Consider the following 24,056-nt stretch of genomic DNA (forward strand, 5'->3'; position numbering starts at 1 on the left):
GACCATGCCCTGCACCGTCAGAGCCGCTGTGCTTGTACAGAGGCCATGGTCAGGATGTCTGGCTCTCCCCGGGACTGGGAGCTGCCCCAAGACCGCACCCATGTCCCTGTGCCATGTATAGTGTGGCCGGGGCGGTGGGCGGGCGGGGGGGGGGGAGATGTCCCCTGCCTCCATGTAGAGGAGACGTGTGGAGGGAAAGCATCCTGCTGGGTCCCGCCCCAGGGTCAGGAGCATGTCAGGTCTCTTCAGACATGCATGTGCCTATTGGGCCATGGCCCCTGGGTGTCACGCAGCTGGAGCGTGGCATGGCATGTGCTTGCACGTGCACAGGTGTCTGTGTGATCCGTGGGAGGCATGGCCCACGTGCGCGGTCCCTGGTCTCCCTCCCGCCTCCTCCCCCGAACTACTTAATTCGAACTACTTCCCCGGTACGGTCTCCCTGGATGACCCTGCCGACTCCAGAGCTGGAACTCCTTGTGGTGGCCCCTCCGGTGTGCCCAGGTCAGGGCCCTCCAGTCCCGGCTCGCTGCCTCCCGGGCTGGCACGGACCGCCCCGCCCCCCAAGAGTCGGTCGAGGGCAGGGAAGTAGGGGCAGGTGGCAGCCCCTGCTGCGGCGCCGCCCCTGGTGGCCCTGGCGTACGCCTGCCGCAGCTGTTTTACTTTCAGGTGCACCTGCTCCTGGGTGGCCTGTGTCCCTTTCGGGCCATGGCGGCCGCTATGCGCCCGTAGACGGCCACGTTCCTCCTCCTAGTACAGAGATCATGGACGCTGGGGGCCTGCCCCCAAACCTCAATGAGGTCCATGACCTCCACACTAGACCGGGAGGGTGCGCGCCATCTACGGCCCCTGGCTGGCCCCTGGGTGCTGGGGGACTGGGCGGGGGGACGGCTCGCTGGCACTGGCTGCCTGGCTCATCCTGCAGCCCCTGGTTCGGGGCAGAGACTGCTGGCAGGGCTGGCTCTGGCAAGTGCCGTCTGGCCAGAGTCTACCCCTTTAAGGGCCCCAGGGCTGGGGAGAGGAGAGGAGTTTTCCTGGTTTGGCCCAGAGCAGCCACCAGGGGAACCTGGGGAGGGCTGGCCTCCAGCTACTTCGAATTAAGTGGCTACACAGCCCTTAATTCCAACTACTGAATTCGAATTTGGCGTTACTCCTGGTAGAATGAGGTTTACCTAGTTCGAATTAAGTCCAAACTAGCGGTTTGTATGTGTAGCACCTATGAAAGTTAATTCCAACTAACGGCTGTTAGTTCGAATTAACTTTGTAGTGTAGACATACCCATAGTTCCTATACAACTAACAGCTAATGGGTAGTCTCCCGTAGTTTAAATCTTGGGGCATTTGGAAAAGGAGGGGGAGCTACATGTGTGCGGGGTGTATTGTTGCCCTCTGCTGGATGGACTGTAAATGCTTTATGTATGTATCATATGCCCTATAGTGCTAACAGTTAATGGAGATTCTCCTCTAGCTCACACCTGGCATTTTCTAAAGTAATATATGTGTGTGTATGTGCGAGAGAGAGCAAGAGCCTGGGGGCTCCCTCATGTCTCCTCCCCATCCTGATCTGCTTGGCTTAAGTGCAGGAAAGAAGAAGTAGTGAGCTTTGTGTATTTGACATCAGGTGGAAGCAGGGGAATGGAGGAGTAGTGGGAACAAGAGCACTTGGCTTCTTTTCCTGCAGACCGAGAAGGGTGGGGACTGGCTTGAGCTATATAAATCAGATGCCGCTCCATGCCTCAGTTTCCCCCTTCATACAATGCCGATGACACAGAGAATGTTTGTAAAGTGCCTTGTTGTTAGCCCATGGGGCAGAGGGGGAAACTCGGTCTCAGAAGCAGACTGGGGGGAGGTAAAACCCTACCTAAGCAGTGCTGGTTCCACTACGTCATGCAGCCAGACCGGTCTGAGTGGGTCCCTCTTTTGGCTGCTCCTCCCCCCAGGAGGAGTGGGTTCCTATCCATCGGCTGCAGGAACCAGCATTTCAAGGTCTTTGCCAATGGGCAGCCGTTCTGCAATTCAGCTCTGCCGCGGCTTCCAGCAGATCGATACACTGGAGATCGATGGTGCCGTGGTCGGGTCCTGTGCCCAGTTCTGAGCCCGACCGGTGCCGCTGCCCAGACGGAGATGAGTGGCACACACACGACACCCCCCTACGGCCGCCCTCGCAGACCCAATAAACCTCTCCCTTTCGCAGAACGACTCTGCTCCTGCGTGGTTCTGGGGCTACTTGTGTGTGTGTCCTAGACCCCCTTTCTGCTCACCGCAGATAGAGACTCCTCTGCAGGTAGAGCTGAGTGCGACGCCTGCACTGGGATGGCGTATTGGGATAATGTACTGACAGTTCCTCTGTGCCAGCCCTCCTCTTCCTGCCGCTGCAACATCAAATTAACCTTCCTGGTCTGCCCCCGTCCTCCCTCCGGTACCAGGAGACCCCACGCATGATGGGAGGGGCTGCAAACTGGGGAGCAGGCTACCGCAGGGCTGACGGCAGCAAACCAGCCCCCAGAGCCCTGCAGGGCCTGGCCACGGGGAAGGGGAACTGATGTGAGCAGCATTTACAGCTGGGGGGGGGGGGCTGTGGGGAGGAGGACAACGGAGCCACGAGCAGGACAGGGGGTGAGCCAGCACCAGTGAGTCTCAGGGGGTATGTCTACACTACCCCGCTAGTTCGAACTAGGGGGGTAACGTATGCATACCGAACTTGCTAATGAAGCCCGGGATTTGAATTTCCCGGGCTTCATTAGCATAAAGCCGGCGCCGCCATTTTTAAAAGCCGCCTAGTGCGAACCCCGTGCCGTGGAACGAGGAGTACAGATAGTTCGGAATGGCTACGTAGTCCGAACTATCTAGCCCGTGCCGCGTGTAGCCGCGCGGCACGGGGTTCGCACTTGGCGGCTTTTAAAAATGGCGGCTCCGGCTTTATGCTAATGAAACCCGGGAAATTCAAATCCCGGGCTTCATTAGCAAGTTCGGTATGCATACATTACCCCCCTAGTTCAAACTAGCGGGGTAGTGTAGAAATACATACCCAGGGGGACTAGAGCCTCCAGGCCTGGCCCCCGTTGAGAGAGAAGCTCAGAGATTGGAGCTGGGGCAGCCAGGAGCCCCCCACTGCTTTGTGGGGTGCAGAACAATGACTGCTCCCGAGGGGGGAAAGGAAGGTGCCTGCACTGCAGGGCCTCCCTGGAGAGACAGTATCGGTCCCTGGCAGACAAAGGTGGAACCAGTTCCAGGGCCTGGCCAGGAAAGAGCCCAAGTCCTGGGAGAAATCAGGCTCCATGCTCAGCTGTGAGTCCGAGTCCCATAGACAAAAGCGCCCCAGGGCAGTGGTGGATTCTCCACATGTCAATGGGTCTAGTGCAGGCCAGAGGCCTTGCTGGGATGCGCTAGGGCAAAGCCCAGGGCTGGGGCCGGACGGGAGCCCGTGAGAGGCAGCGGGGCGAGTGGGAGGCTCTAACTCTTGCTCCTGGCCAGGCAGTCCAGTGCTGGGTGACACCAAGGCCACGTCTGCACTGCAGGCATTTTGCTCAAGAACAACTGTTCTTGTGCAAAAACTTGTGGCGCGTCTACACTGCACGTGAATTCTTGTGCAAGTAAATTTGCAGTAAAGCATCAGAAAAGAGGGCTTCTTGCACAGGAGTTATTCCTCTCCCCACGAGGAATAAGCCCCTTTTGTGCAAGAGCTGTTGTGCAAGAAGGCAGCGTGGACGGGCACCAGGGGCTTCTTGAGCAAGACACTTTTATGGCTAAAATGGTCATCAGAGCTTTCTTGCACAAGAAAGCGTTCACAGTGCCATGGACACTCTTGTGCAAAAGCACATGGCAGGGTGGAGGTGCTCTTGCACGAGACCTTTTGCGCAAGAACTCCGGTGTGAAACAGTTCTTGTGCAAGAAGCCTGCAGTGTAGGGCAGGGAGCAGCCTATGGGGCTACTGGAGCTGCTGGCTGCAGGATGCCCAGTCAGGGAGTGGGGGGGACCCCTAGGAATGGCTCCAACTTCCCAGAGGGGTGGCCAGAGGCAGGACATTTGCCTGGCAGGGTGAGGTGGGGGGGGGCAGTGACCTCACAGGGGCTTTGGGCAGCCCTCAGCAGAGCAGGCAAAGGGCAGGTGGGGAGGTGGTGACCTCACAGAGGAACCCACATCTCAGGCTGACAAAAGGGGGGGGGGGGCCCAGGGGACTTTGGAGACCCCCGGTTGCTTTAGCTCTGGTGCGTCTCCTGCTCACAGTTGCTTTGTCCTCTGTGAGTTCCACATCCGGACAGCGCTTTGCAGAAGGTAAGAGCCCCCAGGGGTTTGGATCCCGCCCGGGGCCGGCTGGGTTCCAGGCAGGCCCAGCCCTCGGTCAAGGGCCAGAAGTGCCTGTGCAAGACCGAGCCGATAAGCAAGGGGCCATTTGGGGGCTGGGGGCAGTCGCTCTGGGGAGCTGGAACCCCTGGATTTCGCTCTGCAGGCTGCGCCCCAAGCTCCCCTTTGCTCCCCTCATTTGCAGCATGGCCAAACACATCAGGCTGTGGTTCCGGAAAGCCCTGAAGATGGCCCCAGGGCCGGTGGGAAGCAGCTCCTCCGTCCCCGCGGGCGGGGAAGCTGAATCCCACCAGCTCGGGGCGACTCGCCCACCGGCCAGGCCCCTCCGGACCTGGCTCCAGAGGCGGCTGGGAAGGCGGGACCCAGCCCAGCGGGGCAGCCGGGTAGGGTGGCTCTGGGGCCTCCTCTGTGGAGAGAAACACCTGCCCCAGGAGCCCAGCCCCCATTACCACCAGGGGGCATCGCCCTGCCCGGCCCCCGGGGACCTGCCAGTCTCCGGGAGCCCCCAGCCTCTCCGCACCAGCCCCTGCAGCTGTGGGTCCAGCTCAGTGAGCAGCAGCGCCTGGGCCTCCAGCTGCAGCCGGGCCACCTCCTGCAGCCGCTCAGACCCAGGTGAGGGGCCGTGAACATGCTGGGCCCAGGGGCTCACCCAGTACACGGGGGGGGGAGGGGCAGCCCCAGTGTCTGCCCCGCAGCCAGGGCAATGGATGGGGGCGGGAGCTGCTGCTTGGCTCTCTTGTTCCTGGTGGGGGCTCTGCTGAGGGCGTTGGCAGATGTGAGGGTGGAAGGGGGATGGGTCCCTGCGAGGGGCGTGTGGGGCCCAACCTGCCCTGGGTCCCTGACATGGGGGCGCGTGACCCCTGCTGGCCGCTGGAGTCACCCTGGTCCCTTCCCTCCCGCACAGAGCCCCCCTGCGCCTCGGCGGAGCTCTGCCAGGAGCGGATGGACTCCCGGGTGGAGGAAGGGGCCATCTATGATATTGAAGAGCAGCTCCACACCCGGGACACGGTAGGAACCTTCTCCACACGGGGGGGACCCGAGATTGTCCGGCCCCTTCCCAGCACGTCCCCCCCTCCGGGAGGGGCTTGTCCCTGGGGATCCCCCTGGGGCCCCTTCTCCTGCATGACCTGGGCCCCCCAAGCTGAGGTCTCTTGTCATGCACCAGCTGGGCCCCCACAAGCCTGAGGCAGCAGTTGGGGGGGGAGTGTGGGTGCTTGGACAACCGGCAGCTCCCACCTCCACTCCTGGGAGGCCTGAGCCCTGCAGCTGTCCGTGGGGGGCAGGCAGGCCCCAGGCTCACAGACTCTCTCTGGGGTGCAGAGCCCAGCCGCCCTGCAGCGGTTCCTCCTGGCCGTCCCCCCCGCCTGCCTCGCCGCCCTCCAAAGGGGCGAGGACACCCTGGCGCCGCGCTGCTGCAAGGACACCATGATGGCCAGGATCGTGGTGAGCGAGTGGCGGCGGCCGGGAGGAGGGGAGGAGATACGTGGGGTGGACAGGGGTCTGCCTGGGCCATGGCGGCGGGTGGGGGTGCTGGAAATGGGATGGGTGGGGCCAGGAGTGCTGGAGGGGGAGGGGGAGGTGGACATGGGGAGGGTGGGTGGGGATGCTGGAGGAGGGAGGGACACAGAAATGGGGCAGGTCTGGGGTGCTGGACAGGGAGGGGGATTCGGAACAGGGAGGGGTCTCCCCGGGCCATGGGGGGGGGAGCTGGAAGGTTAGCAGAGCGGGCTGCTGAGGATGCGCCTGGGGAGCAGGGATGAGGAGGTTCAGAGGCTGGTCACCGGGGCAGTGAGGGGCAGGAGACGGCCTGGGGACAAGGATTGAGCTGGTCCCGGTTTGGGAGGGGGGTGCTGGGAGGGGCCCTGTGCCGGGCCGGGGGGCTACAGGCCAGCGGGGGGCAGTGGGGTTGGATCCTGCTGGGTGGGGGCGCTGGCCGTGTGAGCGTCTCTTCGGGGCCCCAGCCTCACACGCCCCTTTGTCTCCTTGGGTCTCACAGGAGATCATGGAGGACTCCCCCCCCCACTGGTCTTGGCCGACTGCCTCAACGCCGCCTGCAGCCTCAGGTACCGACCCCCCCCCCCGCCGACTCCCCCAGAGCAGATCCCCTGACTAGGGAGTGGGAAAGTCTCTGTCTCCTGGGCTATGTCTAGACTGCAAGCCTCTTTCGAAAGAGAGCGCCCAGTGAGTCTGGATGCTCTCTTTCGAAGAAGCCCTAGTTACATTCAAGAACGCCTTCTTTCGAAAGAAGCACTTTCCAAAGCAGGCGTTCTTCCTCGTGAAATGAGGTTTAGCGCCGTGGAAAGAAAAGCCGCGTTCTTTCGATTTAATTTCGAAAGAACGCGACTGCAGTCTAGACGCAGGTGATGTTTTTTCGGAAAAAGGCTACTTTTCCCGAAAAAACCCCTGAGTCTGGACACAGCCCTGCTGCTGAATTAACAGTCTCTACCCCTCTCTCCTGCCAGCACCTTGCAGCCTCCCCTACAGGCCAAGCTCCTGAGCCCCCTGCTGAGGGCGGCCGTGGGACAGACTGTGTCTGGGGACTGGCAGCAGGAGCCCATCCACACACAGGTACGTCCCTCCGGGCCCTGCTCCCGGGCTGGGCTGGAGCTCCAGAGAGGAGTGGGGGTGGGGGCAGAGGGAGAGAAGAAGCTGCAGGTTTGGATCCTTCCCTCCAGGTTTCCCGTTGCTCTCCCTGGGGGCCCGTCCCTTCCATGCCCAGCCTGGGCTCCTCCCTGCTCTGCGAGGCGGCTCAGACCCTGCTCAAGGCTGCACCCCGGGGCCAGCGGGTGGCCTGGATTCCCCAACCCCCCTCTGACCCAGGGCTCCCCCTTGTCTTGCAGCAGTTCATCCGGGCCCTTCCCGTCGACCTCCAGGCCCTACTGGCAAGCCTCCTCGCCGAGTCCCCAGACACCGCCAGGCTGCAGCTGATCATGGAGGTGAGCCCCATGGGGGGGACGGGGCCATTGTCCCTGCTCCCTCGGGGGGCCGAGAGAGGAGCTGTGTCAGTGGCTGGGGGGGGGGGGCACAGTCTGAGAGGAGCCCAAGGCTCAGCCCAGAACCGGCGCCTCCCTACGGGTCCTGACCTGCCTCTTTCCCCCCCAGCACCTGAGCCCGTGGCTGGAGTCCCGCCTGCCCCAGGAGCGAGCCAGGGCCCTTGGCAGCACCACGGCCCTGCTGGGAGTCGCCACCACCCTCCCGGGGTTTGAGGTAAGTGACCTCGGAGCCGGGGGGTCTGGGGCTGCAGGGCGCGGGGCTGGGAGCGTCCCCGGGAGGCAGAGCTGGGAATGGGCCGGGAATGGGCCGCGTTCTCCTTTCCCCGGGGAGGGGCGACCCTGGGCCTTTCCGGGGGGCACCTGGGCCCCAGACTGGGGAGTGGCCGTCAGTGGATCCCCTTGTTCCACCCCCGGAGTGACCCTTCAGTCGGGGCCATTGCTCAGGGTTGTCTCCTCGCGAGGCCGGCCCCGCCCCGCCCCGCCCCGCCCCGCCCCGGGAGGTGTCTCTGTCCGTCCCCGAGCTCAGAACCGCCTCGGCGGCCGTTAGCATGGGACGTGCAGCCCCAGGATGCTGAGGGACCCCCCCTCTTCTCTCCCCTCAGAACTCCGCCGACTGGCCGAGGATGGGTCACCACGTGGCCCAGCTGGGCCTTTTTATTTCGGACCCATCCGAAGACGTCAGCCGGCTGGCCCGGAAGGGGGTGCACAGCCTGTACCGACTCCTCCTGCACCACAGGGGTAAGGAAGCCAGCCGGGACCTGGGCCCCAGGGACACCCTGAGGGTGCCGGCGGCGGGGGGAGGGGACCCAGCCCTTTTCCCCCAGACTGGCCCAAGGGGGGATGCGTCCCTCTGTGTTCCCCTTCTGCCCCCTGTGCCCCTCCATTTGCCCAGGGATGCCTGCAGGGACCCGTGGGAGGGGAAGGGCTCAGACCTGCCAGCAGAATCACCCTGGTTTGTCTCTTGCAGGCCTCAACATCCACCAGGCAGAGGACCTGTGGTGCAGGCACTACTATAAGGAGAGATGGGTCCTGGCGCATAGCAACACCGTCAGGGTGGGAGAGGTAAGGACGCGCTGCCAGGGCAGGGCAGGGCTCGGGGGTGGGGCTGGCTGGGGCCCTCGTGCGGGTAGGACGCGGGGTGGAAGCGGGGAGTCGCTGATCGAATGGTCGATGCATTTTCCCTCGACTATTCGAGCCGTGGACAGGGCGGCGCTGCCCCTTTGTGACGCTGTCCCGGCGTTTCAACGGGGCGGCGCTTCCTAGGGGCAGCGCCGCACCTTGCCCCGGATCTCCCATAGAAGGGGAAGCAGGGCGGGGGGGGGGGGCAACACTTTTTGATGGAGGTCGCTCCAAGATGTTGGCCAGTGGCCTAGGGCTGCTCTGTTGTGCGGAGGGGGGTGAGGTCTGGGAGGGTCTTGGGGGCAGGAGGAAGGTGTGACCTGGGGCAGGGGTTGGGGTGCAGGGTGAGGAGAGCGTCTGGGTGCAGGGTCTGGAAGGGAGTTTGCAGAAGGAGGAAGCTGTTTTAGCCCCAGGAGTTGGGGCCGGGCTCTGGGCCGTCAGCTGAAACCTCCCGTGCTCTTGATTTCAGGTCTTTGGGCAGCTCTTCACGCCAGAGCAGGAGAACTGCTTTTTAGACAAGGCTCTGCTCGCTGCCCGCTCCCCCCTGAGGCGCCCCAGCCAGGCCGGGCTGGTCCTGGCCCACGCCCTGCATGGGCAGGCCCATCAGCTCCTGGGATACATGGTGAGCAGCCGGAGCAGATGCAGGAGAGTGGGGCAGGGCCAGGGTCTCCTTCCCATCCCCTCAGGGAGTCCCCCGCCCCTTTCCTCATGCTGCCCCCACCCCACGTCCCTGCTGGGTGGGTCAGAAGCTCACCCTGCGGGCCTGACGGGGGGTGACCAGAGAGCAGAACAAGTCTCAGTGCAGGGGGGAGGAGGGTGGAAATGCTGGGGGGGCCCAGTACCCCTGAGTCCCCAGGGATGAATGTGACGGATTCTGCTTCCCTTGCAGCAGGAAGACAGCCAGTGAGAGCACAAGGAGCTGAGGAGCCAGCAGCTGCGTCCCCCTCCCCCCAACCCTCCCAATTGTATAGAATGTATTTAAATTCTGATTAAATAACGTTTCAAAAAACATTTGGATCAGGCTTTGTCAATAATTTTTAATGGGGGGGGGGCATTTTGGCAAGTGGTCAAGGGCCACATTTCTACCGAGGAGTTTGGGGTCTGGGACGGGGCGGTTGGGTGCAGCAGAGAGCGGAGGGTAGGAGCCTGGGTGCGCACCGTCCATTGCATCATCACGCGGCGCCATTGTGCTAGTGCTGGAGCTTGGGTGACTGGTTTAATTTGAATGTTTACACAGATTAGGTGTTTTAACTTTAGGAAACTTCATTTTAAATAAGGTAAAATGTTAATTTCTGTCTACCACAAAGGGTTTCAAAGTTTTCTTTATTAAAGGCAGGGATGAGGAACCTTTTTTGTCTCCAGGGCCACTGACCCCCAGAAAAACCAGTTGGGGACCACACACGAGAAAAGCAAAATACAAAAACCCTTCTTCCAAAACCCACAAGCCTCACTGAGATGAGGGGAAGGGACAGGGAGGACTGAGGTTCGGGGATCCCTCATTTTTGGCCCCCCCTCAGATTGAGAGGGACCCGCAAATGCCACTCTCCCTGGAGCCCAGGAGAGTTAATCTGTGCTGGGGCTGGAGTGCCAGGGGAGTGAGATGTCTCAGTCGGGGCCACATTCGTGAGGCTTGGGGGGGTGGAGGCGCCAGGGACGCATTCAGATAGAGCAGGGGAGCTGGCAGGGACCCTGAGAGGAGAAGTGGGAGTGAGAGCCCAGCCGGGGAGACACAAGGAAACCAGAGTCAGTCTAGTATCTCTCAGGCAGCTGGGGTAGACACCCCCCACCCCAAACCCCAGCCTCCTGTTGGATCCTCCTCCCACAGTTAACTGCCTCTGAGTCTGCACCCAAACTCCCATCGCTGCCCTGAACCTGTCCCAGAGCCTGCAACCCGCAGCCTCTCCCGCGCCCCACTCCCCAGCCATCCTGCACCGTAACCCCAGCCTCAGGCCAGCGAACCTGAGTGAGGGTGGGGGAGCCCAAGCAGCAGAGGGAGGGGGGAGTGGAATGAGTGGGGGCGTGGCCTCAGAACAGGGGCAGGGGTAGGTGCGGGGAAGGGGGCGGGGCAATGGTAGTGGCCTCTAATGCCCACACCCCTCCCTTCGGCATCGCTTATGTCCCATGTCCGCCGCCTCCTGAGCCCACAGCCGGTGCCAAGGCCTCGTGCCCAGGGCGGGGTCGCCCCTGTGAGCTGCCAGCCATACTGGGGAGAGGCGAGAGGGTCTGGGCTGCTGTGTCCGTTGCTGGCTCCTGTCAGGCCTTTGCATCGAGTCCTGGTGCAGCCTGAGCAAACCTGGGTCCTTCCCTGCTCCTCCAACACCACCTGGGCAAAGGGAGGAGAGTCCCCAACAGCCTCTGTCACTTCGGCCTCCTGTCGGGGGAACATGCCCCCTGCAGCATGATCCCCTGTAGATCTAGCCCTCTGGGCACTCACACAAGGTCTCTACACGGCAGCTGCTCTGTGCCTAGTGCTGGCACTGCAGAGCCATTTGCCACTTTGCACCCGACTGTCACCAGGTCCTTTCCATTTGCAGGGCCGGCCACATCTCCTGCCCCCTAGGCCATTGGCTGCACCCTCGTCTCGCTCCTCCTGGTGTCTGTATCCGTCATCACCTTGGTGCTGGAGAGATGGGGCCTGCCCCAGCCTGCCGGGCTGCAAGGGACTCCTGTTGGGAGCAGCTGCATGGGAACCAGAGGCCCAAGAATGGGAGAACCCTATTGACCTGCTGTGAGCAGGAGACGGGGGTGGGGAGGGGGCTGGGGAGGTACCTGTACTCAGCTCTGAATGGGGGCTGGGGAGACACAGACACTGCTGATGATTGCTGCACAGTGGGCCCCTGGGTTACAGTCTATGCCCAGGCAGCTCCTCCAGTCACTGCCTGTCACATTACTGGATCTTGAGGGGAGCAGCCAGATCACTGCTGCACCCATAGGTGGGGGTGTTGGCCCCAGAAAATGGTAGAAAAGGGGGCCATGTGGGGTGCTGAATAGAAGCTTATTATCTGATAGTCCTATGTAAGCTATTTATGTGGTTGTATAACGTCTGTGTGTGTAGTTAGGAATCTGTAGTCTGTGTGGATCCTGAATATTTCTCTGCATGTGGTTGAGCATTGGGCAGAGCCCGGCCTGTGGACATGCTAATTAGCGAGGCCCTGTGGGACAATGGCACTGAATGGGCCAAGGACACACCTAAAGCATGAGGGCGGACACCTAAGAGCGGCCACCAGAGAGAGACTGAGGACCAGGTGATCTCCTGCAGCCAAGAAGAGGCCAGGAAGGAGGGATAAATAGGCCATGTGGTCGATGCCATCTTGGTTCTCAACTCAGCACTTCAACCCAGAGGCAGCAGTGCAGGGATCGAAAAGCCCGAGAGACCTGTGAAGCCATCCTGACCCTAGGATGTGCAACAAGAACTCTTAAACCAGCAGCTGTAACATCTCTGCTAGAGGCTGCATCGAGAACTGGGAGATTCGGTGCATGTAACATACTATTCCTTTAACAACCTTACTCTCATGCTTTTCTTTATTGTAATAATAAACCTTTAGGTGTTAGATGCTAAAGGATTGGCTCAGCATGATTTGTGGGTAAGATCCAGAGGGTAAATTGACCAGGGATCTGTGGCTGGTTTCTTGGGACCAGACAGAACTTGTTCGGGGTAGGTGGGATTGGGTGCTAGGACCCCCACCAGTGTATGAGGCCCGGGGCCATCGGGGGCATGGCTATTGCTGGGGTGCCGGAGGGGTTTTGCTCGTGAGGCTTCAGGCAGGCAGCTGAAGCGCTCTGTGGGACTGGTTTGTGGCCTGTGTGGAGAGGTCACCAGTCTGGGGGCTGTAAGGAGCCCCGGATTTGAGCAATTCGCCCTGAGCAGACGCCCTCAGCTGTGCCCAGACACGGCCTGGTCCGTCACGCTGCCCCTCAGCCTGCAGGCCTCTCCTCGCTCTCAGCCAGGCCAAGGGCTGAGCCCTGCTGTGGCCTGCCCCAGCCAGCCAGCCAGCCCAGCTCCTCCTCCTGCACAAACAGTCCCGCCTGCTCCTTTAGCAAAGCAGAGCGGGCTGGTTGTGGAACTTCTGGGAGACTGAGGTTCAAGTCCCAGGTCTGCTGCAGAGCCCTTGGCCCTGCCACTCCCCTGAGTGGGCCTCAGCTCCCGTCTGTGAAACGGGGACACTGATTCTAACTCGTCTAAGGGGAGAATTTTCAAAGCCCTAAGGGAGTTGGGAGCACAAGTGTGTGACTGTGCTTTGTGCCCACTGCTTGGTGCTCCTAAATCCCCCAGGTGCTTAGCTTGGGAGCTTTTCCGGGCAGGGGCTGCGGCTAGGGTTGCCAGGTGTCCCGTTTGAACCGGACAGTCCAGTATTTGAGCTTTCTGTCCAGGAGATAAATTGAGAAAATCTCTCAATTTTCTAAATAAGATGTACTCTAGGTTGTGATGCAATGGCAAGTATGTCTGGTATTTTTATTGACCATCTGGCAACCCTGGCTGCGGCTGCCTCTCACTACTCTGGTGTGGACAAAGCACTGCAGTCATCCCGGGACAACGCCCCCAGAGACGCTCTCCCTCTGGGGCAGGGTCCTTTAATGCTTTTCACACTGACATAGGCTACGGGACAGCCCCTTGGACACGGGCATGAGTGTCCCCGCGGGGCGGTATCCCCCGGACGCTGCGCAATGCAGAGAAGAGGGGTGAGTCCTGGGGGATTGGTGGGACAAGAGACGTTCCGTTATTTTAACCCCACCCGCTATAAAGCAGCAAAACCCTGGGTCCAGGTACTCAAAAGTGCAGGGCTCTGCTTCTGCGGGATTAGCTGCCCCTTCTCGGCTGGGAACACGCAGGCGAAGCATCAAAGGGCTCCCACCCCACTGAGATGGTGACTGCATGTCTCGGGAAGGGAAGAATCCAGCCATGGGGAGGGGAGGGATCCCCTCTGGCACTGACAGAGAGGCCCAGAGACATGCAGAAGGAAAGTTCGGGAGGGAGGGGGCAGAGATACCAGGTAGGGAGGAGGACGGAGGTGCAGCTAACTCTGGTACTCGTGACACCCAGACCCCATCTCTCCCCACCTCCTTGGACCCAGGCAGCACCTGCTCCTTTTTGTCTCCTCTCCCATTGACTGCCGCCCTCCTCACCACCAGGTCTCCCAAAGGTTCCTCTCCCCAAATGTTTCCCACTCCCCTCCCACTGTTCCTCGCTCCCAAATCCCTGGGGTCCTGTCAAACAAACGTCTCTTCCTCCCTCCTGTCGCTGGCACCTCCATGTCCTGTAGCCTGGCCCCCGTCCCTTTACTCCATCCTTCACCAACCCTTCCAGCTCCTTGAGTTCCATTTCTTCCAGCCTCCACCCCAACTGCCGACATCTTCATCTCCACCCCAGCCCTGCCTCCCAGCCCCGCCTCTTAGCCCCCGGCCTCAAACCTTCCCTTCCCTGGTTCTTCCCTCCCCAAACTTCCTGTTCTGGTTATTTCTAGGCCAGGGGTGAAGCAGGAGCCATTCTGCTGGGCACTCTGCAAACACAGAACAAGGACAGTCCCAGCCCCACACATCTGGCCCTTGAAGAACAAACCCAGAGGCAGAGGGACCTGGACAGACGGGGTGGTGGGGAACAATTTCCCTCAGCAGCTTGGGCCGTCCTGGCAGAATGGTGTCTCAGTCTCCTAGGAGATCACGGTAGTGGGAACCAACTGTCCATGATGTGCTAGACAAGGGTGATAGGAAGCCCCTCTGGGGTGCCCCACTAAGCCTGGCGGGCTGGGGGCGGGGCTTTGGGTGCTGTCAGCACGCTGGGCTGCACAGCCACAGTGTACTCCAGGGATCTGGTGGCCAAGTAGTGTAGTGGCTGCACTCCCAGTCCCCTGCCCTGAGCCTCCAAACACCCCCCACCACCTACCCCTGACTCCTGCACCACAATCCCTGCACTGCGCCCCCCCTCACTCCTGGACTCCCTGCCCTGAGCTCCCCATACCCATACACTCCCCAGCCGCCTGTCCTGAGCTCCACCATACCCCTGCCCTGAGCTCCCCATCCTCCCACACTCCCCACCCCCTGCCCTGAGCTCCCCCACATCCTCACACTCCATCCCCCTATCCTGAGTTCCCCACACCCACACACCCCAGCCCTGAGCTCCCTGGATTCCACACATTCAAATTTCTCACAGGTAATTTCCTGTCATTCAGTTTGGACACAGACTGGCTAACCTTGTGAGGAGGGCTTTAAACTAGGTTCGACGGGGACAGGTGAGCAAAGCCCACAGGTAAGTGCTGAATGTGCGGGACTGGGAGATGGGTTGGAAATGGGGGGGACTACGGCCTATAATGGGAAGGAGCAAGGAGGGTCAGGGCACAACAGGGAGGCAAGATCAAATCAGTATCTTAGATGCCTATATACAAACAAGGCCTTCCCGCTCCTGGAAAGGTGAACTCCATCTCCGCCAAGCAGTCCTTCCTGGAAGAGCACCCCGTGATCAAGGAAGCCAAATCCCTCCTGGCGACACCATCTTTGCAGCCAGGCATTCACCTCCAGGATGCACCTCTATCTGCCCGGGCCCCTACCTTTGACAGGAAGGATCGAAGAGAATACCACTTGTGCGCCAAACTCCTTCACCCGTACTCCCAAAGCCCTGTAGTCACACTTGATCTGCTCAGTGTCACACCTGGCAGTATCATTTGTGCCCACATGGATGAGTAGCATGGGGTAGTAGTCAGAGGGCTGGATAATCCTTGACAGTGCCTCCATAACATCTCTGATACGGGCCCCTGGCAGACAGCATACCTCTCGAGTTGAACTGTCAGGGTGACAGATGGGTGCCTCCGTTCCCCTCATAAGAGAGTCTCCAACCACCACTACCCTACGTTTCTTCCTCGCAGTGATGGCAGAAGACGGCTCAATCTTGGTGGTGTAAGGCCTGGTCTCCTCCACTGTGGGGGGTGACTCTTTGTCTCCTGCAGAAAGTAAAGTGTAACGGTTATGTAACAACACAGTGGGAGGGTTAGGAGCAGGGGTGGAACACTGCCTGCTGCCGGAAGTAACCAGCTGCTAGTGCTCACCCTGCACCACCGTCTCCTTCATAAGTGTCTGGTAAACAGTCCAACATCCTAGGACAGTGACCTCAGTGGACTCCACAGGAATACTGTCCAGGAATTCCTCATGGCCTCGAATTCCTCATGGCCTCGAATGCACCTCAGCCTGAATAAGGAGATGCTGGGGGCTAGAAAGTGGCCATAAATGTTTTTTAGAGCCCATTTGTACAATGACACAGTTAATACTGGGTTTTGTTATTTGGTTCTGCTTTGTTAATATGTGATAGGTACATTTCAAAAAGTATAGAGCTATTGCAAAGATAGCTTTCACAAGCTGCAGAGTTAGACGACCATACAAAAAAACTAGATGAATTGATAGATGCTAGAAGAACAAAAGCTTATTTGATCCCTACTTTGAGATTTTTCTAATACTCCCGGGTTCTGCAAAACCACTCTGAGTCCTTTCACTTTATGGAACCCCCACTATAAGCCTTCTAGGGAAAGTTCCTCTGATACATATGTAGACCTCATTGCAAGTTCAGGCAGTCTCTCTGCTCAGCCACAGCTAGTGTTTTGTCAAGCATTTGTATATACTGTATACATACAAGCCCATAGTTTGTATTCATAAGAACATAAGAACGGCCATACTGTGTCAGATCAAAGATCCATCTAGCTTAGTATCCTGTCTTCCAACAGTGGCCAATACCAGATGCCCCAGAAGGAGGGAACACAACAGGTAATCATCATGTGATCCCTCTCCTGTCATCCATCTCCAGACAGTGACTAGGGACACCATTCCTATCCATCCTGGCTAACAGCCATTGATGGACCTAACCCCCATGAATCTATCTAGCTCCTTTTTTGTATAAGTGGTTGTATTTCTGTTTGGGGGTTACTTGCTGGTTGCCTCAAAGAGACGATGTGCTGAGATTGTGTCTGTCTGTCTGTCTGTCTGTCTGTCTGTTTGTTTGTAGATTCAAGTGCTGAGCTATTTGTCTGAAGGACTATGTGCTGTGGCCAGCAGTTGAAAGCTGTGAGCTTCTTAATGAGGATTTGAAAGCTAGAACCCTCTGTCCATTGATCTACCCTTAGCCAGGGGGCAGGTCTATCAAGAAGGCCAGGACTTTATAAAGCCCATGAGTAAGTGACCAGGAAGCTTTGCGAACAGGGGCAACTAACAGGGATTTTTGTGAGAGAGTATAGAGTGGGAGTTGGAAGGGGGTTAGATACACTTGGCATTCTTTCCAATTTTTAAACTGAACTAAAACCAAAACTACCTGATTTAAATAAAAACACTATCAATAACCTAATTATCTGTAGGAGTGAATGCAGGTAGAAATCCAGTAGCAAAGTGGGGGATATCCTGTTTATCGCACCCAATGTAGCATGTATGATTACCTCTTTTATGGACAGGTAGCATATGTGTGCATTCAGTGCAAGGAACTCCTGGCCCTCAGAGACTGTGTACAGGTTTTGGAGGCCAGGGTGGCTGAATTGAAGGAGCTTAGGGAGGCAGAGGAATACACAGATGAGGCTTTCTGGGACACTGTAGAACTGTCCCACCTCCAGTCACACAGCCCCTGTGCTATTAAGGAGGATGAAAGGCTCAGGGAAGGAGAACAGTCAACAGGAGCAGAGGAAAATGATTCCATAGTTGGGACCCTCCTTTCAGATGAGGGTATGGTATCCTCTTACACTAAGGGGGAGGAAACTTCAGTTATTAGGAAAAGGCAGGTGTTAATAATGGGGGATTCAATCATTAGAAATATAGATAGCTGGGTTTGTGATGACTGGGAGAACCGTATGGTGACTTGCCTGCCTGGTGCAAAGGTTGTGGGTCTCTCAAGACATCTAGACAGACTAATGCATCATGCTGGGGAGGAGCCAGTGGTCATGGTACATGTAGGTACCAATGAGATAGGGAAGGATAGGAGAGAGGTTCTGGAGGCCAAATTTAGGCTTCTAGGAAAGAGATGGAAATCCAGTACCTCTATGGTAGCGTTCTCTAAAATGCTTTCAGTTCCATGAACAGGGCCAAGTAGGCAGGTAGGGCTTCAGAGTCTCAATGCGTGGATGAGACGATAGTGTAGACAGAAGGAATTTATATTTATTAGGAACTGGGGAAACTTTTGGGTTAGGGGGAGCCTATACAGGAAGGATGGGCTTCACCTAAATCAGAATTGAACTAGACTGCTGGCACTTAACATTTAAAAGGTTGTAGAGCAGTTTTTAAACTAAGGGGTTAGGGAAGTATGGATCAGATCAGATGAGACACAATCAAATGAAAAAGAGTCTAACACATCAGGAAATGGCAGACAGATAAATAGTGACAAATTTTTAAAGTGCTAGAAGTTTAAATAATAAAAGGAGCGAATTAGAATGCCTAGTTTAAAGGAGGATATTGATATAATAGGCATCAGGGAAACTTAGTGGAATGAGGACCATCAATGAGACACAGTCATACCATGGTACAAAATATATTGGAAGAATAGAAGAGGTCATGCTGGTGTGGGAATATATTGCACTATACGTGAAATAAAATATAGAATCAAATGAAGTAAAAATCTTAAATGAGCCTAAATGTTCCATTGATTCTCTATGGATAATAATTCCATGCTCCCATAATAAGAATAGGGATATATTCTCGACCACCTGATCAGGACAGTGATAGTGACTATAAAAGGCTAAGAGAGATTAGCGAGGCTATCAAAATAAAAAACTCAATAATAGTGGGGAATTCAACTAACCCCATATTTACTAGGTACAGTTCACCTCAGGTTGGAATACAGAGGTAAAATTTCTTGATAGCTTAAAAGAGCATCAGGTTCTAGAACCCACAAGGGGAGAGGCTATTCTTGATTTAGTCCTAAAGGGAGTGCAGGATCTGGTTCAAGAGGTAAATATAACTGGATTGCTTGGAAATAGTGACAATAATGTAAAAAAATATAACATCCCTGTGGTGTGAAAAACACCATAGCAGCCCAACATTGTAACATTTAATTTCAAAAAGGCAAACTGCAAAAAAATCAGGAAGATAGTTAAACAGAAATTAAAAGGTACAGAGACAAAAGTAAAATCTCTACAAGGTAAGTGGAAGCTTTTCAAAGACACCACATAATAGAAGCCCAACTTAAATGTATACCCCATATTAAAAAACACAGTAAGAGGACCAAAAAAGTGCCACAGTGGCTTAACAACCAAGTAAAAGAAGCAGTGACATATAAAAAGACATCTTTTAAAAAGTGAAAGTCAAATTTTTGTTAGAAAAATAGAAAGGAACATAAACTTTGTCAAATTAAGTATAAAAATATTGTAAGAAAAGCCAAAAAGGAGTTTGAAGACCAGCTAGCCAAAAACTCAAAAAGTAGTAGCAAAAATGTTTTTTAAGTAGAGCAGGAGCAGGAAGCCTGCTAAAGAACCAGTGGGCGCACTTGGACGATCGAGATGCTAATAGAGCACTCTAAGATGTTTAAGTCATTGCAGAGAAGCTAAATGAATTCTTTGCTTCAGCCTTCATGGCTGAGGGTATTGGGGAGATTCCCAAGCCTGAGCCATTCTTTTTAGCTGACAAATCTAAGGAACTGTCTCAGATTGAGGTGTCATTAGAGAAGTTTTTTGAACAAACTGATAAACTTAACAGTAACAAGTCACCGGGACCAGATGGCATTCACCCAAGAGTTCTGAAAGAACTCAAATGCGAAATTGTGGAACTATTAACTGTGGGATGTAATATATCCTTTAAATCAGCTTCCATACCTAATGACTGGAAGATAGCTAACATGACACCAATATTTAAAAAGGGCTCTAGAGGTGATCCTGGAAATTATAGACCAATAAGTCTAACATTAGTACGGGGCAAATTAATTGAAACTATACTGAAGGATAAAATTGTTAGACACATAGATGATCATAATTTGTTGGGGAAAAGTCAACATGGTTTCTGTAAAGGGAAATCATGCCTTACTAATCTACTAGGGTATGTCTACACTACCCTCCTAATTCGAAATAGGAGGGTAATGTAGTCATACCGCAATTGCAAATGAAGCTGGGATTTGAATTTCCCGGGCTTCATTTGCATAAAGCCGGCCGGCGCCATTTTTAAATGCCGGCAGTTCGAACCCCATGCTGCGCGGCTACACGCGGCACGGAGTAGCTAGTTCGGATTAGGCTTCTAATCCGAACTAGCTGTACTCCTCGTGGAATGGGTAAGCTGTACTCCTTGTGGAATGAGGAGTACAGCTAGTTCGGATTAGGAAGCCTAACTGTGCGTGTAGCCGTGCGGCACGGGGTTCGAACTGCCGGCATTTAAAAATGGCGCCGGCCGGCTTTATGCAAATGAAGCCTGGGAAATTCAAATCCCGGGCTTCATTTGCAATTGCGGTATGACTACATTACCCTCCTATTTTGAATTAGGAGGGTAGTGTAGACATACCCCTAGAGTTCTTTGAGGTGGTTAACAAACATGTAGTGAAGAGGGATCCAGTGGATATAGTGTAGTTAGTTTTCCAGAAAGTCTTTGACAAGGTTTCTCACCAAAGGCTCTTAAGTAAAGTAAGTTATCATGGGATAAGGGGGAAGATCCTTTCATGGATTAATAACTGGTTAAAAAACAGGAGACAAAGGGTAGGAATAAATGGTAATTTTTCCAAGTGAAGTGAGGCAACTAGTGGGGTCCTCCAAGGGGCTGTCCTGGGACCAGTCCTATTCAACTTATTTAAAAAGGGGTAAGCAGCCAGGTGGCAAAATTTGCAGATGATACCAAACTGCTCAAAATAGTTAAGACCAAAGCAGACTGTGAAGAGCTTCAAAAAGTGTTTGGACAACAAAATGGCAAATGAAATTTAATGTGGATAAATGTAAAGCAATGCACACTGGAAAAAATAATCCCAATTGTACATACAATATGATGGGGATTAATTTAGCTACAACTACTCAAGAGAGAGATCTTAGAGTAATTGTGGACAGTTTTCTGAAAACATCCACTCAGTGTGCAGCGGCAGTCAAAAACCCAAATAGAATATTAGGAATAATTAAAAAAGGGATAGAGAGTAAGACAGAAAATATCTTAATCCCTCTATGTAAAACCATGGTACTCCCCCATCTTGAATACTATATCCCGATGTGGTTGCCTCATCTCCAAAAAGATATATTGCCATTGGAAAAGGTTCAGAAAAGGGCATAAAAATGATGAGGGGTTTGGAATGAGTCCCACATGAAGAGAGATTAAAAAGATGTGTACTTTTCATTTTAGGAAAGAGGAGACTAAGAGGGGGATATGATAGAGGTCTATAAAATCATGACTGGTGTGGAAAACATGAATAAGGAAAAATTATTTATTTATTCCCACAGTATAAGAACTAGGGGTCACCAAATGAAATTAATAGGCAGCTGGTTTTAAACAAACAAAAAGAAGTTTTTCATCACTCAGCACACAGTCAACCTCTGAAACTCCTTGCTCAGAGAGCAAACCTATCCAACAGACTATAACCATATTTACAATTCATTATAGTAAAACTGGACTCTGTTTCTCCCAGGCACAGGTAGACATGTGCTTTTTCTTCCTCCCTCTTCCCTCCCACCCCTCCTGTGCCTATAGAGGTAGCTTATTCCAAAGCCATTCTAAGAGACATGCTAAAGACTGATGTCTGTGACTTCAAGCATTTAAGTCTCACTGATACTCGGACAAGGATACCTTATCTAATTTTGTAGTTATTTCATATGGTTCCAGCCCCAGCCAATGTTCCCCCTAATTTTTTCCATGCATGTGCAGAATATTTGTATGTGCACCGAGGCATGTACTCCACCAGTAGAAACAAAACCCAGATGTAAGCGGTCTCCTATTCAACTGGGTGGCAATTGAATTTCTTTGGAGTTTCTGCACAAGCACATAGCAGCTTACAGGGAAAACTGCCCCCTGTAAAATTTCAGACAGCTTGTTTCATTATGCTCTGCACCAAGATATACTGCTGCCTGATGGATGAATCATTGGGTTCAAGTGCCATGTCTTATACATTCCAAAATCATAAGAGCTCTTGTGATTCCTCATGAGAAAGTCTACTTCATAAAAAATTTGAGAGGTTCTGTGAAAACAAGTAGTATGACTTGGTACATAGTGGGACTTCCATTTGTTGCAGATTATTTGCAACGAGGAGATTTACTTGGTGTTGCTTAGGTCTTTAAGTCAATTAAGGATTTTATTTTAATAAAATAAAAATGTACCTGCTTTATTTAAATGATTGTGTTTTTAAAAAATACAGCGTTGATTAATTTAATTTTTATTGTGCATTTTCTAAAAAAAAAGTTTGTTAACATTTTTCCATTGAACTTTTTAGCGTATTTAATATATAGGAATTCCATCAAGTGTATTTTTTCTCATTCCTATATAGTGTTATCATTTGTTATGTTTTAACAAAAAAGACTATAGTCAATGTAGTTTCCAATAATATTTTCTTCTAGTTTTCTAATATTAAGGTCTGAGTTAGCTGTGACAAAATAGAGCACTACTCTAAATTTCTCCATTTTTTATCTCTTTTTGTAAGGCTTCTTGAGAAGCAACCGTGTTCCAGGTTTGTCCTTTGTTTCTGGCTCATCTTGGATCAGCCTTTTTCAATATTCACTCGGTTATGCAAATTTTGAGGACTGTACTTACTTTGGAGATTCTCTCTCTTTTCTATTTGGTATTATGAGAAATAATCCCATTCTAGGCACATTCAATTTTCCAAGTACAACCAAACCATTATGTTGCTCTAAGTTATGATAAGAGGAAGCCTTATACTGAATTTGGTGATCTTAGCTCTTACCGTTTAGGAAAAGTTCTTGATCAAACAGACAAACGCTCTAAAACATATAGAAAAAAAAATTAAAAATAACCATGAGTGGTCCTGTAGTATCTTAAAGGATGTCTATATTAGGAAATTATTTGGAAATAACTTATTTTGAAATAATAACTCCCAAAAGAACTATCTGAAAATAAGCTTATTCCCGAAGGAAAGCAGGAGTTATTATTTCAAAATAACCAGCCCCTTAGTTAGAAATAACAGACATGGTAGTGTAGATGCTCTGCATGTTATTTCAAAATAAGGGGAGTTATTTTGAAATAACTCTCTAGTGTAGACCAGGGCTTAGAGGCTAATAAAATATATGGATAGTATTGTGAGTTTTCATGGGCACAACCCACTTCTTCAGCAAAATGCAGAACAATGTAGCACTTTAAAGACTAACAAGATGGTTTATTAGATGATGAGCTTTCGTAGGCCAGACCCACTTCCTCAGATCAAATAGTGGAAGAAAGTAGTCACAACCATATATACCAAAGGATACAATTAAAAAAATGAACAAATTTTTTTAATTGTATCCTTTGGTATATATGGTTGTGACTACTTTCTTCCACTATTTGATCTGAGGAAGTGGGTCTGGCCCACGAAAGCTCATCATCTAATAAACCATCTTGTTAGTCTTTAAAGTGCTACATTGTCCTGCATTTTGCTTCAGCTACCCCAGATTAATACGGCTACATCTCTATCACTTCTTCAGGTGAGCTAATATGTTTATACATATATATAGGGCTTGGCAAGCAGCAGTGAGCCTTGCTCACCAGCCATGCACTACTGCACACTGCTCATGTGCAGACCGCGCTGCGCATGTTCTGACCACACAGCACGGCTGCGCCAGGTTAAAATCTACTTGCCACGGGCTAGTAGATTACATCAATTGTCATTAATTGTCGAGCCCTGTATATATACATATATATATATATATATATATATATAGTTAATCTCTCAAGGTATGTCTATACTACAGAGTTAATTCAAAATAACAGACGTTATTTTGAATTAACTTTAATAGCTGTCAACACATACAAACTGCTATTTCGAAATAAATTCGAAATAGAGGAGCCCTTGTTTCAATAAGGTAAAGCTCATTCTACAAGGAATAACACCTAATTCAAAATAGCTAATTCGAAATAAGTGCTGTGTAGACACTTATTTAGAATTAGGGGGCCTCCAGGCCTTCCCAGTTCCCCCTAGTGGCCACTTTGGGCCAAACCAGGAAAACTCCTCTCCTCTCCCTGGGGCCCTTAAAGGGGTAGACTCTGGCCAGACGTCACTTGCCAGAGCCAGGCCTGCCAGCAGTCTCTGCCCCGACCCAGTGGCCCCAGGATGAGCCAGGCAGCCAATGCCAGCCAGCTCTCCCCCACTGAGTCCCCCAGCACTCAGGGAACAGCCAGGGGCCGTAGATGGCGTGCACCCTCATGGACTAGTGCAGAGATCATGGACCTCATTGAGGTTTGGGGGGAGGCCCCCAACTTCCATGATCTTCACACTGGGTGGAGGAATGCAGCTGTCTACTGGCACATAGCGGCCACCATGGCCAGGAAAGGCCACAGGTGCACCCAAGAGCAGCTGCACCTGAAGGTGAAAGAGCTAAATAAGTTAATTCAAAATAGTGCTGTAGTGTAGACATATCCTCAAATGCTACAGGATCACTCAATTTTCAAATTTGTTTTTTAAGTTACAGAATAACACTGCTACTCCTCTGAGACTTTTAAAATATATAGTAGATTGACAGCCCCAATTGTAGGGTTTTTTTAGATGGGAGGGGGATTGGTTACCTACTTTGGGGACTTACCTGCT

The 24,056-nt window shown here is 53.4% G+C and overlaps 1 protein-coding gene and 1 long non-coding RNA gene across 2 annotated transcripts; both read left to right on the forward strand.

Moving 5' to 3' along the window:
- Nucleotides 1-5,033: 5,033 nt before the first annotated feature.
- On the forward strand, nucleotides 5,034-6,364 carry LOC149520713 (uncharacterized). The gene is made up of 3 exons (XR_016348344.1): nucleotides 5,034-5,309; nucleotides 5,622-5,744; nucleotides 6,298-6,364. It is a non-coding gene; the product is annotated as an uncharacterized LOC149520713 (long non-coding RNA).
- A 402-nt stretch (nucleotides 6,365-6,766) lies between these two features.
- Nucleotides 6,767-17,465, forward strand: LOC149520714 (uncharacterized). Its single transcript, XM_089775327.1, has 5 exons — nucleotides 6,767-6,869; nucleotides 7,142-7,237; nucleotides 7,404-7,508; nucleotides 7,897-8,246; nucleotides 17,444-17,465. The coding sequence occupies exons 2-5, from the start codon at nucleotides 7,232-7,234 to the stop codon at nucleotides 17,463-17,465; spliced, it is 483 nt and encodes a 160-aa protein (XP_089631453.1). The 5' UTR covers nucleotides 6,767-6,869; nucleotides 7,142-7,231.
- The last annotated feature ends 6,591 nt before the right edge of the window (nucleotides 17,466-24,056 follow it).

Source organism: Pelodiscus sinensis, chromosome Z, assembly GCF_052426305.1.
Source record: "Pelodiscus sinensis isolate ZL-2025 chromosome Z, ASM5242630v1, whole genome shotgun sequence".
Classification (NCBI taxonomy): Eukaryota; Metazoa; Chordata; order Testudines; family Trionychidae; genus Pelodiscus; species Pelodiscus sinensis.